The sequence below is a fragment of the Heterodontus francisci genome, chromosome 8, assembly GCF_036365525.1.
Source record: "Heterodontus francisci isolate sHetFra1 chromosome 8, sHetFra1.hap1, whole genome shotgun sequence".
In the NCBI taxonomy this organism is placed as follows: domain Eukaryota; kingdom Metazoa; phylum Chordata; class Chondrichthyes; order Heterodontiformes; family Heterodontidae; genus Heterodontus; species Heterodontus francisci.
In genome coordinates, this window is record NC_090378.1 from 7,989,000 (window position 1) to 8,004,177 (window position 15,178).

Consider the following 15,178-nt stretch of genomic DNA (forward strand, 5'->3'; position numbering starts at 1 on the left):
TCCCTTCGTCAGATACAGGAGAAATGCCGTGAACAACAGATGCCCCTCTACATTGCTTTCATTGATCTCACCAAAGCCTTTGACCTCGTCAGCAGACGTGGTCTCTTCAGACTACTAGAAAAGATCGGATGTTCACCAAAGCTACTAAGTATCATCACCTCATTCCATGACAATATGAAAGGCACAATTCAACATGGTGGCTCCTCATCAGAGCCCTTTCCTATCCTGAGTGGTGTGAAACAGGGCTGTGTTCTCGCACCCACACTTTTTGGGATTTTCTTCTCCCTGCTGCTTTCACATGCGTTCAAATCCTCTGAAGAAGGAATTTTCCTCCACACAAGATCAGGGGGCAGGTTGTTCAACCTTGCACATCTAAGAGCGAAGTCCAAAGTATGGAAAGTCCTCATCAGAGAACTCCTCTTTGCTGACGATGCTGCTTTAACATCTCACACTGAAGAGTGCCTGCAGAGTCTCATCGACAGGTTTGCGTCTGCCTGCAATGAATTTGGCCTAACCATCAGCCTCAAGAAAACGAACATCATGGGGCAGGACGTCAGAAATGCTCCATCCATCAATATTGGCGACCACGCTCTGGAAGTGGTTCAAGAGTTCACCTACCTAGGCTCAACTATCACCAGTAACCTGTCTCTAGATGCAGAAATCAACAAGCGCATGGGTAAGGCTTCCACTGCTATGTCCAGACTGGCCAAGAGAGTGTGGGAAAATGGCGCACTGACACGGAACACAAAAGTCCGAGTGTATCAGGCCTGTGTCCTCAGTACCTTGCTCTACGGCAGCGAGGCCTGGACAACGTATGCCAGCCAAGAGCGACGTCTCAATTCATTCCATCTTCGCTGCCTTCGGAGAATACTTGGCATCAGGTGGCAGGACTATATCTCCAACACAGAAGTCCTTGAAGCGGCCAACACCCCCAGCTTATACACACTACTGAGTCAGCGGCGCTTGAGATGGCTTGGCCATGTGAGCCGCATGGAAGATGGCAGGATCCCCAAAGACACATTGTACAGCGAGCTCGCCACTGGTATCAGACCCACCGGCCGTCCATGTCTCCGCTATAAAGATGTCTGCAAACACGACATGAAATCGTGTGACATTGATCACAAGTCGTGGGGGTCAGTTGCCAGCATTCGCCAGAGCTGGCGGGCAGCCATAAAGACAGGGCTAAATTGTGGCGAGTCGAAGAGACTTAGTAGTTGGCAGGAAAAAAGACAGAGGCGCAAGGGGAGAGCCAACTGTGCAACAGCCCCGACAAACAAATTTCTCTGCAGCACCTGTGGAAGAGCCTGTCACTCCAGAATTGGCCTTTATAGCCACTCCAGGCGCTGCTTCACAAACCACTGACCACCTCCAGGCGCGTATCCATTGTCTCTCGAGATAAGGAGGCCCAAAAGAAAGAAAGATTTTTGTTTTTATCTGATTAAATTTTAATATATAAAAAAAATGAAAGATTTTTCAGCCTCCTTCACACTCTCCCAAGTTGAGCAAAGATTATCTTCTTCTCCTCTTGCAGGTAAGCTGTATATTCCTTTTTGACTTTCTCTTCCATTTGTTCTGCTGACAGTAATTCTTCAGCGGGTGCCTGTGAAAATGGAACATAAACATTGTTAGGAACAACAACAAGGACACATCCCTTTTCTCACATCCCATATCCACTGATCCCTTCTGAAACTCATCCAATTCTCTGGTGAGCCCATTTATTCTATCTGCTTTAATCGATGTCCCTGGTAACTTTACAAATCAGTTACCCTCTTGATGAAAATTCTGCCCGACTTCCTGGGGGCCCGATTTTAACTCTGTAACTGAATGGGTTTTGAGTGAGTTAAAGTCTCGCCCAGGCCTATGTCACCTCTGATTTTTAACTTGTGTCCTCTGGCATTTATTAACATTAGAATAAATAATTTTTTATTCTAATGATTATCTTCCGGTAGATCTTTGGAATTATACTAAATTTAAAAAAAAATCAAATTACAGCTGCTATTTCAAGCTTTTTCCTGCTACTTAAGTAGAACAATGATTGGAATTCTGATGGCTGTAATATATAGTTCTGCAAAAAAATAGCTGGAATATAATGACTGTTTGAAACAAGTGACCGGAGCCTCTGGGTTAAAATGAGATGCCTGCAGACTATTAAGATATAATTAATTGCATTCCGGTATAGGTTCGTTTTAAAGTTGTGCTTGAATATCTTTTCCTTTTTGTTTATTTTCTCTGCTTTTTCTCTCCAATGGGCTGTCTGTTCCTGGAAACCCCCTAGCTCTCTGACGGGTACCGCTCCCCAAGTACCTGCCCTTCATGCGTGCGCAGACATCAATGTATAATTCACCACAAGTGTGGTTGATGGAGCAAATGGTGACGTTACAGTACAAAGATCTAACCGTCTGATGGGGACAGTGTGCTTTTCCTTAAGTTCCCTTTGAAACCCCCTGCCACTGCATCTGTAGGACTGAGAGGACCAAGCAAGCGGCCTGAATGAGGCGCTCTGATTCTGTTCTCCAGTTCTGGTGAAAGGTTACAGACCTGAAACATTAAGTCTGTTTCTCTCTCCACAGATGCTGCCAGACCTGCTGAGTATTTACAGCACTTTCTGTTTTTATCTCTGATTCTGTGCTAGCTACTGAGAGTGTGGGGAATGAGAATTCTGCCTTTTAAAAGAAGCCTCTCAATTTCTTTTCCTGCAAGGAGTGGTTGAGGCAAATAACCCATAGATGCATTTAAGGGGAAGCTAGTTAAGTTTGTGAGGGAAAAAAGGAATAGAAGGATATGCTGATAGGGTGAGATAAAGCAGTGTTTAGCAAGCCTTGTGTGGAGCAGTTGGGCCGAATGGCCTGTTTCTGTGCTTGTAATTTCTATGTAAGGCAGTATGCGCTGACAGACTACTCAGTGAACGTTACATTGGGCACATCACAGTCAACTCTGTCCTGTACTCGCCCAATGGCCACCCTGAAGCTTTCTCCAACAGGGGTTGTTGGACAGTGAGCAGCAGCAGGGAACCCTTGCTATTATCCCCCACTGCAACTCCCCTTCCCCTCCCTACCCTAGGGCACACTGAGGCTAATCGCTGTATCTCTACAACCACTTAATCAGAATTCAGTTAACACAGCATACAGCAGCTTCACTGTGGGCTTTAAAGAGTTCAACATACCTCATGAAGTTTCACATTGAGGAAATACTACATTAGCAGAGTAAAACAAGGTCATAATTACCCATTGATTTGGCTGCGGTTTCTTTTTGCACTCACTGAGAACCTGAGTTTCAGCAGTATAAATAAATAATGGCAGGCATAAAACGTTAAAGGAAAACAGATGTGTATGTGGGTGAGGTGGCAAGTAATAAACTTGGTGTGTTCATTCCAAAGTAGTGCCGTACGTGCTTTGAAAGGACCAAATTATTTTGCTCACAGGTTTTACTTCTTCCAGTTCTTTCTTTCTTTGTCTTGATTCTTTTCTCGCTTCAAAATATTCCAGTCGTTTAACTTCCCTGTCAAAGTAAGCTTCCACGTTGGATTTCTGGAACAGAATGTATATATATATATTTCTTTTAATGTGGGTTGGTTTGGTTGAGAGAGTAGCAGCTTCTCAACACAAGCAGATTCCTCGCACTTTTTCTATCACATCTTTTGCAGCCCATTTCAGTGGAAGTTGCTTCACAATGTAGCCTGGCTCCCCTTTCTTATTTATACTGTGAGGCTGTGCTTGTTATCATAGGACAGGCTATGAAAAAGAAAACTCAACTCTGTTTTCAATAAGAACATAAGAACTAGGAGCAGGAGTCGACCATATGGCCCATCAAGCCTGCCTTGTCATTCAACACGATCATGGCTGATCTTGGGCTTCAATTCCACTTTCCTGCCTGCTTCCCATATCCCTGGATTCCCTGAGACACCAAAAATCTGTCTATCCCAGCCTTTAAATATACTTAATGATGGAGCATCACAATCCTCTGGGGTAGAGAATTCCAAAGATTCACAACCCTTTGAGTGAAGAAATTTCTGCTCATCTCAGTCCTAAATAATCGACCCCTTATCCTGAGACTGTGCCCCTGCGTTCTAGATTCCCCAGCCAGGGGAAACAACCTCTCAGTGTCTACCCTGTTAAGCCTCTTGAAAATCTTGTATGTTTTAATGGATGACCGCTCATTCTTCTAAACTCCAGAGAATAAGGGCCCGATTTACTTTGCCTCTCATTATAGGACAACCCCCTCATCCCAGGGACTTTCGCTGTATAGCTCCAGGGCAAGTATATCCTTCCTTAAATCTGGAGAACAAAACTGCACACAGTATTCCAGATGTGGCGGCGCAGTGGTTAGCACCGCAGCCTCACAGCTCCAGCGACCCAGGTTCAATTCTGGGTACTGCCTGTGCGGAGTTTGCAAGTTCTCCCTGTGACTGCGTGGGTTTTCTCCGGGTGCTCCGGTTTCCTCCCACAGCCAAAGACTTGCAGGTTGATAGGTAAATTGGCCATTGTAAATTGCCCCTAGTATAGGTAGGTGGTAGGGGAAGGTGGGGATGTGGTAGGAATAGGGGATTAATATAGGATTAGTATAAATGGGTGGTTAATGGTCGGCACAGACTTGGTGGGCCAAAGGGCCTATTTCAGTGCTGTATCTCTAAATAAATAAATAAATGTGGTCTCGCCAAAGCCCTGTAGAATTGTAGTGCAATTTCTTTATTTTTGTACTCCAATCCCCTTGCAATAGAGATCAACATGCTAGTTGCCTTCCTAATTGCTTGCTGTACCTGCATGTTAACTTGCTGAGTTCCTTGCATGAGTACACCCAAGTCCCTTTGAACATCAATGTTTACAAGTTTTATGCCTTTTAAAAAATATCCTGCTTCTCTATTCTTGGTACCACATGAATAACCTCACACTTCTCCACATTATACTCAGTCTGCCACCTTGCTGCCCACTGTCTAGATCTCTTTGCAGCCTCTTTGTGTCCTTCTCACATCTTACATTCCCACCTAGCTTTGCATCATCAGCAAACTTAGATACAATAGTCTCTGTCTCTTCATCTTAGTCATTATTATAGAGAGTAAATAGCTAAGGCCCCAGCATCGATCCTTGTGGAACTCCACTAGTCACAGCCTGCTGACTTGAACATTCCCCATTTATCCTTACTGTTTGCTTCCTGTCTGTTAATCAATCCTCTGTCCATACTAATATATTACCCCTAACTCCAGGAGCCTTTATCTTGCTTATTAACCTTTTGTGTGGCACCTTATCGAATACCTTTTGGAACTCTTAAGTAGACTACATCTACTGATTCCCCTTTATCTACCCTGCTATTTACATCTTGAAAAAAACTCTAATAAATTTGTCCAGCATGATTTCCCTTTTATAAAACCATGTTGCCTTTGTCTGATCATGCAATGATTTTTTTTAAGTGCATTGTTAAGACTTTCTTAATAATAGATTCCAACAATTGATGTCAGACTAACTAGCCTGTAGTTCCCTGTTCGTTCTCTCTTCCCCAGCACCCCCACCCCCCCCACCAATAGTTGTGTTATATTTGCTAACTTCCAATCCGTTGGGACCATTCCAGAATCCATTGGATTTTGGAATGCTTCACCCATCATATTGTTTGGAGTTAGTTACAGAGAGTTTTGATTTTGTAACGACCTAATGATTTCTTCACCGAAAACTGTTCCGATAGTCTCAATTCAAGTCCCCCAATCCAGAGCCTAAAAGTACAATTTACATTGGCAAGAGGTTGAATAAAAGTGTAACTTCTTAGCCAGAAATGATGGTGCATGAGTTACTGGTAAATGGATTGCCAAGTGTATACAAAGCTACACTTCCTCCACCGTCCTCTTGCCTTTCCTCCTCCTCTTCTTCTGAAGGCACTGACTCTTCCTGGTTGCTGTTGTGGGATGATCTTAAGACTAGACCACCTCAAGGACTGCAAGTGCAGCTCATCAGAGGAAGTGATGTTGAGTCACATGACCAGGCAATTGTGGGTGGAGCCTGAGATTGTAAGACTGGTTCAAGACTAGCTTTTGCAGTAAATGTTTATGTACATATGTTCCAGTTCAATTATAATAAAACCCCAACTTCATTTTTGGATATTACTTGTAGTCCTCAGCAACAGATCACACACCAAAGGACAAGTAACATTACATGATGGCAACATTTATTTTTCTGAAAAATACCAAACTTTTGATCTCTCCATCATGTGAGAGAACATGAAACAGAAAGCTGCCTACCTGAGTGGCTAAAGATCCAGCAGGAGAACAGCTAGCAAGAGACTCCACAACACTGCAGCGAGCCTAGAGCACAACCAGGACCTGGGAAATTGGAGCTCTAATACAGCAGGCAATTTGCTTGGTGACCTATTTAGCAGTGGGTCGAAAAATTCTAAAAGCCATTACTGTTTCAGCTTTCCTGGTTTTTTTCTGCTTTGTGGATGGGGGCCTAAGCCCAAAAGAGTGGGAAGAACTTGACAGCGCCACAGGAGGTCCAGCACAGTAAGAAAGACTGACTGTGGCAGCTGCAAGTACTGCAAGTTCCAGTTAACTTTAAAAAAAAAAGTTAGTTCACAGTTTAAAAAAAAAAGCCTCTGTAAACACAGCTGTGTAAACAAGTTGTCTCACAGTTTAAAAAAAAATCTCTCTTGAAAGAGAAACAGCCTGCAAAAGCAAACTTGTCTTAAAAAGGGAAAACAAGTGTTCCTGTGAAAAATACCTGCAAGAGCCGTATATTTACTTTTATAAAAAAGGATCATTATGTCAATCGCTTTCAGATATCCAGTTATGAACTAGAAGGTGTTGGAGTTGGCGACTGCATTTAAACTATTCCGACAGAAGATGGATGTGTTTCCTAGACCTACAAGTCACTGAACCAGTGAAACAAGCTACCAAAATTGAGATTGCACTGGGCAATGAAGGTTTGAGATGGCTCAATATCCCAGGACGGTTAGATAAAGATATAAAGGACCCTGGAAACATCTGCACATTCCTGGAGCAGCAACTGAAGGGAAAGCTAAATTTCCAAGTACATAGATTTGAGCTTATGATCTATTGGCAAAGGCAAGATGAGTCCATTGACCAGTTTGTTGCAAGATGCTGAGACAAAGCTCATGAATGCAACTTCGCAGATACGGAATTATCAGAACGGGTTATAGAGCTGGTGATTGCATCTACCCCAATAGAGGTCTTTCAAAAAGATCTGCTAGAAAAGAGCACACCATAGACGCACTGCTTAACAATGGATGGATGTTTGAAACCAACATGGCTGGGTGCAACCAGTTACAAGCGTTAGGGGCGGTTACAAAAATCAGTATGGTTACCAAGCTCAGAAAAAGCCTTGTGGCAATGTGCCCTGACTCACCCGAGTCGCAGTTGTCTTGCATACCAGGACCTGTGCAAAGCTGGTGGTATGCAAGGACATTGGTCAAGGCAGTGCAGAAGGCCCAGTTCAGACACTGCACACAGGAATGGTGGCAGATCCTATGCAGAGAGAACGTCTGCAAGAAAGGATGGCAAACGCAACAAGAGATATACCTGCTTGGGCTTCTGTTGTGCGTTGCCATATCAGGTCAGCAGAGAGACAGATTGCCAGGAGGACATTGAAGAGAGCATTCGTGTGAACAGCAAGAAAACATTTCACATTGTCAATTTGGATCAATGTGTCTCTGCTATTGGACAATCTGAGGCATTCACCATAATGAGGATTATCTGTCCGCAGAAGAGGAGCAAGCATAAGCTCCATGTAGAAAATGACACCGGTGCAAGTGCAAATATTCTACCCATCTACATAGTGAAGGACATGTAATCCAAGAAATGGGAATTCATGGTGCAACCCATCACAGCTGGGCTGACGGCCTACAATGGTTCTCCAATCAAGTGCATTGGAATGATAACCTACAGTGCAGCTATGGGAACTCTGAATGGCTACCACAAACATTTTACATTGTAGACACAACTGGACCAGCTGTCGCAGGACTTCCAGTCTGCCAAGATTTACACATTGCCACAATACATGAAGTTAGTAATGTACTGAAGCTGGCAGAAAATATCCAGGTCAAGAGTATCGAGTCAATCCATGTAAAGCACGAAGAGGCAATACGAGCAGGAGTCTCTCCTCAGACCAGTTCGTTGCATCAAATACCCAGAGGCCAGAGGGAGTGCCGGTGATTGGATACGATGCCAGTCATCATTCTTCCTATCTTTCCAAAGGAGGGGTGAGATTCACAACAACCAGATTCGGGAAAAATAAGCAAATCTCCTCTGTTTTAGTGAGTGTTAAATTTGCTTATATGTAAATAACATTTTATTCAGTCATGTATAGTTAGAACCACAACATCATTGTTTATTGTACACATTTTTACCTTTGGCAAAAAGGGGGATGTTGTGGGACGACCTTAAGGACAGAACTACCTCAAGAACTGCAAGTGCAGGTCATCAGAGGAAGTGATGTCGCGTCACACGTTGTGGGTGGAGCCCGAGATAGTAAAAAAAGTTCAAGAATGGCTCGGCAGTAACCTTTCATTTATATTATTTATTTATATATATGTATATGTGTTCCAGTTCAGTTATAATAAAACCCCAACTTCATTTTGGACATTACTTGTAGTCTTGTGACTCTTAACAACAGATCACACACCAAAGGATGAGTAATATTAGTTACAGCTCAATAGTTATCGATATCCCTTCTTTGCCCCGCCCAAGGGCTTATACTTCACATGTGAGGCAAGGCAGTGAGTATCAGATGGTTACCTGGACACTGTGGGCATCATTTCTGTACTTAAGTCGATATCTGCACATACACACCTTCCAGCTGGGTAACACTTTCGCCTCTGAGTCAGAAGGTTCTAGATTCGAGTCCCATTCCAGAGAATCCATCGCAGAATCTAGACAGACACTCCGGGTGCAGTAAGGGGGTGCTGCACTCTTGGAGGTGCCGTCATTCGGATGAAGCATTAAACTGAGGCCCTGTCTGTCTCTCATGGTGGATGCTAATTATCCCATGGCAATGTTTAAAGAAAAGCAAGGCAGTTCTCCCCAGTGTCCTGGCCAATATTTATACTCCAACCAACATCACTAAAACATTATCACGTTACTATTTGAGGAACTTTGCTGTGTGCAAATTGGCTGTTGCGTTTTCTACATTACAACAGTGACTACACTTCAAAAAGTATTTCAGTGGCTGTAAAGCGCTTTGGAATGTTCTCAGAATGTGAAAGGTGATATAGAAATGCAAGGCTTTCTTTGTATGACTAGAAATCAAAAACCTTTGCTCATTTGGTTACCGGGGAAAGCAACTGTACACTTCATAACTTTATTTTCACTGAAACATGTTGCACACTCGTGCTTTTATTGCAAAGGCACTGGATCATTGGCAGTGCAAGAAGCTGCTTTACACCCGACACAGCCAGACCTTAACCCTGCTCCATTCTACCCAAGCAGAGCCGGTTCAAATGAGCAACTGCAATGCTTCAGGGGACAGATAGATTACTTGCAAGAACTTGTATGTTTTTTTATTAATCAGAATATGAAAATGCTGCAATAATATCACTTTACTCACCTCCTGACCTAATGGATATCGTAAAGCCCAGGGCACCTCCAGAATATGCAGTGTACCAAAGTCATCAGATACAGCCAGTAAGTGTTGCCTCGCTGATTAAAAACACAGATTAGATTGGAGATAGTGCAAATATTCCAAATGTTTACTATGCATTACTTTAACCTGAGTGTAATTAAAATACATATATTTTAGAACAAAGAACAAAGAAAATTACAGCACAGGAACAGGCCCTTTGGCCCTCCAAGCCTGCGCCGATCCAGATCCTCTATCTAAACCTGTCGCCTATTTTCTAAGGGTCTGTATCTCTTTACTTCCTGCCCATTCATGTATCTGTCTAGATACTTCTTAAAAGACGCTATCGTGCCCGCGTCTACCACCTCCGCTGGCAACGCGTTCCAGGCACCCACCACCCTCTGCGTAAAGAACTTTCCACGCATATCCCCCCTAAACTTTTCCCCTTTCACTTTGAACTCATGTCCCCTAGTAATTGAATCCCCCACTCTGGGAAAAAGCCTCTTGCTATCCACCCTGTCTATACCTCTCATGATTTTGTACACCTCAATCAGGTCCCCCCTCAACCTCCGTCTTTCTAATGAAAATAATCCTAATCTACTCAACCTCTCTTCATAGCTAGCGCCCTCCATACCAGGCAACATCCTGGTGAACCTCCTCTGCACCCTCTCCAAAGCATCCACATCCTTTTGGTAATGTGGTGACCAGAACTGCACGCAGTATTCCAAATGTGGCCGAACCAAAGTCCTATACAACTGTAACATGACCTGCCAACTCTTGTACTCAATACCCCGTCCGATGAAGGAAAGCATGCCGTATGCCTTCTTGACCACTCTATTGACCTGCGTTGCCACCTTCAGGGAACAATGGACCTGAACACCCAAATCTCTCTGTACATCAATTTTCCCCAGGACTTTTCCATTTACTGTATAGTTCACTCTTGAATTGGATCTTCCAAAATGCATCACCTCGCATTTTACTCACTGGCTTATAGGTTATACATTAATGTGAGTATATATTTCACTGGCCTATAGGTTAAAACATTGAGCTTTAGGTAGATTTAAATGCTGGCACATGCTGGAGATCTTGTTAACCCAGTGTATCAGTGTTCAGATTACATGGCTGACTTTTTCCCAAGGTCACAATGCCCTCAGGGACCCTTGGCCCACAGACTATTGCTATTAGCAAATGATCAACACTGTGTCCTCTATTAATTATCCATTAGTTGTAGAATTACACAGCACAGAAAGAGGCCATTCAGCCCAATGTGTCTGTGCTGGTTCTTTGAAAGAGCTATCCGATTAGTCCCACTCCCCTGCTCTTTCAACAACAACTTTTATTTATATAGCACCTCAAACTTAGTAAAATGTCCCCAAGGCACTTCACAGGGGTGTCAGACAAAATTTAACACTGAGCCATATAAGGAGATATTAAGGCAAATGACCAAAAGCTTGGTCAAAGTGGTAGATTTTAATAAGCATCTTAAAAAAAAAAGAGAGAGATGAAGAGATTTAGGGAGGAAATTCCAGAGCTTTGGGTCCAGACAGTTGAAGGCATGTCCGCCAATGGTGGAGCGATTAAAGTTGGGGATACGCAAGAAGACAGAATTGGAGAAGCACAGATATCTTGGTGGGTTGTAGGACTACAGAGATAGGGATTGTTGATGCCATGCAGGAGGGATTTGAAAAAAAAAGGTGATAATTTTAAAACTAAGGCATTACTTAACTGGGAGCTAATATAGGTCAGCGAGCACAGGGAGTGATGGGTGAGCAGGACTTTCTGTGAGTTACAATGTGGGCAGCAGAATTTTCAATGACCTCAATTTTATGGAGGGTAGATGTTGTGAGGCCGACCAGGACAGCATCTCCCTTTTTCTCTTAAAATACTTCTCCAATTCCCGTTTGAAAGTTACTATTGAAACTGCTTCCAATGTTCATGCAGCATGTTCCAGATCACAATAACTCAGGAGGGAAAAAAAAAATTCTCTTCATATCACAAACTTAGAACACTGATGGAGGCCATTCAGCCTGTCATGCATATACTGGCTCTTTGAAAGAGCAGATTTGCTTAGGCTTCATCAATGACCTTCGCTCCATCATAAAGTCAGAAGTGGGGATTTTTGCTAATTTGCACACTAGGGGAAAAGTACCGAGCAAACTATTGGGGTTGAAGGCAGACAAGTCCCTAGGGCCTGATGGCCTACATCCTAGGGTGCTAAAGGAAGTGGCAGTGGAGATAGTGGATCCATTGGTTATAATATTCCAAAATTCTCTGGATGCAGGAAAGGTTCCAGTGGATTGGAAAAAAGCTAATGTAATGCCATTATTCAAAAAGGGAGTAAGGCAGAAAGTAGGAAACTACAGACCAGTTAGTTTAACATCTGTCGTTGGGAAATTGTTAGAATCCATTATTAAGGAAGTAATAACAGGACATTTAGAAAGTCAAAACGCAATCCATCAGAGTCAGCATGGTTTTATGAAGGGTAAATCGTGTTTGACTGATTTGCTAGAGTTCTTCGAAGCTGTAATAAGCAAAGTGGATAATGGGGATCCTGTAGATGTAGTATATCTGGACTTCCAGAAGGCATTTGAGAAGGTGGCACACAAAAGGTTAATACACGAGGTAAGATCACATGAAGTTAGGGGCAATTTATTAGCTTGGATAGAGGATTAGCTAACCAGCAGAAAACAGAATCGGGATAAATGGGTCTTTTTCTGGTTGGCAAGATGTAACCAGTGGGGTGCCACAGGCTTCGGTCCTCGGGCCCCAACTATTTACAATCTATATAAATGACTTGGATGCAGGGATAGAAGGTACTATAGCCAGATTTGCAGATGACACTAAAATAGGTGGGATAGTAAGTTGCAATAAAGAAATAAGAAATTTACAAATGGATATGGATAGGTTAGGTGAATTGGCCAAAATTTGGCAGATGGAGTTTAACGTGGATAAGTGTGAGGTTATCCATTTTGTTTGGAAGAATAGAAAGGCAAATTATTATCTAAATGGAGAGAAATTTCAGAGTGCTTCGGTGCAGAGGGATCTGGGTGTCCTCGTGCATGAATCGCAGAAAACTAGTTTGCAGGTACAGCAGGTAATAAGGAAGGCAAATGGAATTTTGACATTTATTGCTAAATGAATAGAATATAAAAGTAGGGAAGTGTTGCTGCAACTGTACAAGGCATTAGTGAGATCGCACCTGGAGTATTGTGTACAGTTTTGGTCCCCTTACTTGAGGAGGGATGTAGTTGCATTGGAGGCAGTTCAGAGGAGGTTCACTAGATTGATTCCAGAGGTGAGGGATTTGTCTAATGAAGAGAGATTGAGCAGTTTAGGCCTTTACTCTTTGGAGTTTAGGAGAATGAGAGGAGATCTAATTGAGGTATATAAGATGATTAAGGGGATTGACAAAGTAGACGTAGAGAGGATGTTTCCTCTTGTGGGGAAATCTAGAATGAGAGGTCATAGTTTTAGGATAAGGGGTAGCAGATTTAAAACAGAGATGAGGAGAAATTACTTCTCTCAAAGGGTCATGAGTCTGTGGAATTCTCTACCCCAGAGTGTGGTGGATGCCGGGACATTAAGTAAATTTGAGAAGATAGACAAATTTTTAATTAGCAATGGGTTGAAGGGTTATGGAAAACGGGCAGGAAAGTGGAGTTGAGGCCAAGATGAGATCAGCCATGATCGTATTGAATGGCGGAGCAGGCTCGAGGGGCTGAATTGCCTACTCCTGCTCTTAGTTCTTATGTTCTTATTCAGTTTCATTCACAACTCCTCCAATAATGAAGCAGTCCGTGCCCACACGCAGCAAGACCCAAACAACATTCAGGCTTGGGCTGGTAAGTGGCAAGTAACATTCGGCAGGCAATGACCATCTCCAACAAGAGAGAATCTGACCATCTCCCCATGACATTCAGTGGCAATACCATCACTGAATCCGCCACCATCTACATCCTGGGGGCTACCATTGACCCAGAAACTGAACTGGAGTAGCCATATAAATACTATGGCTACAAGAGCAGGTCAGAGGCTAGGAATCCTGAGGCGAGTAACTCACCTCCTGACTCCCCAAAGCCTGTCCACCATCTACAAGGCACAAGTCAGGAGTGTGATGGAATACTCTCCACTTGCCTGGAAGCTCGACACCATCCAGGACAAAGCAGTCCACTTGATTGGAACCCCATCGACAAACATTCACTCCCTCCACCATCGATGCACAGTGGCAGCAGTATGTACCATCTACAAGATGTACTGCAGCAACTCACCAAGCCTCCTTAGACAGCACCTTCAAACCCGCAACCTCTGCCACCTAGAAGGACAAGGGCAGCAAATGCATGAGAACACCACCACCTGCAAGTTCCCCTCCAAGTCACACAGCATCCTGACTTGGAACTATATTGCCGTTCCTTCACTGTCGCTGGGTCAAAATCCTGGAACTCCCTTCCTAACAGCACTGTGGGTGTACCTTCCTCACATGGACTGCAGCGGTTCAAGAAGGCAGCTCACCACCACCTTCTCAAGGGTAATTCGGGATGGGCAACAAGCACTGGCCTAGCCAGCGACACCCACATCCTATAAATTAATTTTTAAAAGTTCCACGTCAGCACCCGGCTTGCTAGGACTAGTTCGCGCATGCCCTCTGAAACATCATTCCGTGCTGGAACGGGGCTGCTCGCTCCCCGCTGCCTCCCCTCAGCCACTCGCTCCTGGCCTCGCCGCTCCCCCACCACCCCCACCCCCTCGGCCGATTGTTCCCCACCGTGCTGTTCGAAGAAGCGGCGGGGAATGAGCCCCCGAAGCACAATGGGGGGTGCAATTGGCTGAGGGACGGCAGCGGTAAAGCAGGAACTAGCGGCGAACAGACAGGCATAGGAGGGAGTGGCGAAGAGAAGCGTGGTGGCAGAAGAGAGCGGGATACTGTTGGAGGCGGCAATCGCAGCCATTGAGGGGGTTTTGGCTTAATTTGTTCTTTGTGATAAATTGAGCAGCTCCATCTTTATTACTGGCATCTGCCCGAGACGTCGCAGACAGTGATGTTTCAGTGGATGAGGCTGCATTTGCACATGTGCTAGTACTGCGCCACCTAGTGGTTACATTGTCAGCAAACACAACCTTAAATCTATGACATAAAAACAAGAAATGCTGGAAATACTCAGCAGGTCTGGCAGCATCTGTGGAGAGAGAAGCAGAGTTAACGTTTCAGGTCAGTGACCCTTCATCGGAACTGACAAATATTAGAAATGTAAAAGGTTTTAAGCATGTAAAGCGGGGGTGGGGCAAGAGATAACAAAAGAGAAGGTGTTGATAGGACAAGGTCACAGAATAACTGACCTGAAGGTCATGGAGCAAAGGAAAACAATATGTTAATGGTGTGTTGAAAGACAAAGCGTTAGTACAGAGAGGGTGTGAATTCACTAAAGCACAAAGCACTCCAAGCACAAACATTAAATTAAAAAAAAACACAAACAGTGGGTAGGCATAGTAGAAACAAACTAAACAAACTAAAAAAACTAAAATAAAATAACCAAATAAAAAAAAATAACTAAACATAAAATGGGGGGCTGTCATGCTCTGAAATTATTGAACTCAATGTTCAGTCCAGCAGGCTGTAGCGTGCCTAA

At 43.8% G+C, this 15,178-nt stretch overlaps 1 protein-coding gene across 4 annotated transcripts in view; it reads right to left on the minus strand.

Moving 5' to 3' along the window:
* Positions 1-1,439: 1,439 nt before the first annotated feature.
* Positions 1,440-15,178, minus strand: part of dnai3 (dynein axonemal intermediate chain 3) — a 132,902-nt gene continuing 119,163 nt past the window's right edge. For all 4 annotated transcript variants that reach the window (XM_068036333.1, XM_068036332.1, XM_068036331.1 and 1 more), the window contains 3 exons: positions 9,543-9,634; positions 3,420-3,527; positions 1,440-1,600 (listed from right to left, as the gene is read on the minus strand). In XM_068036333.1, the coding sequence (XP_067892434.1) occupies positions 1,484-1,600; positions 3,420-3,527; positions 9,543-9,634 (317 nt within the window). In that variant the 3' untranslated portion in view covers positions 1,440-1,483. The remainder of the gene's footprint in view (positions 1,601-3,419; positions 3,528-9,542; positions 9,635-15,178) is intronic.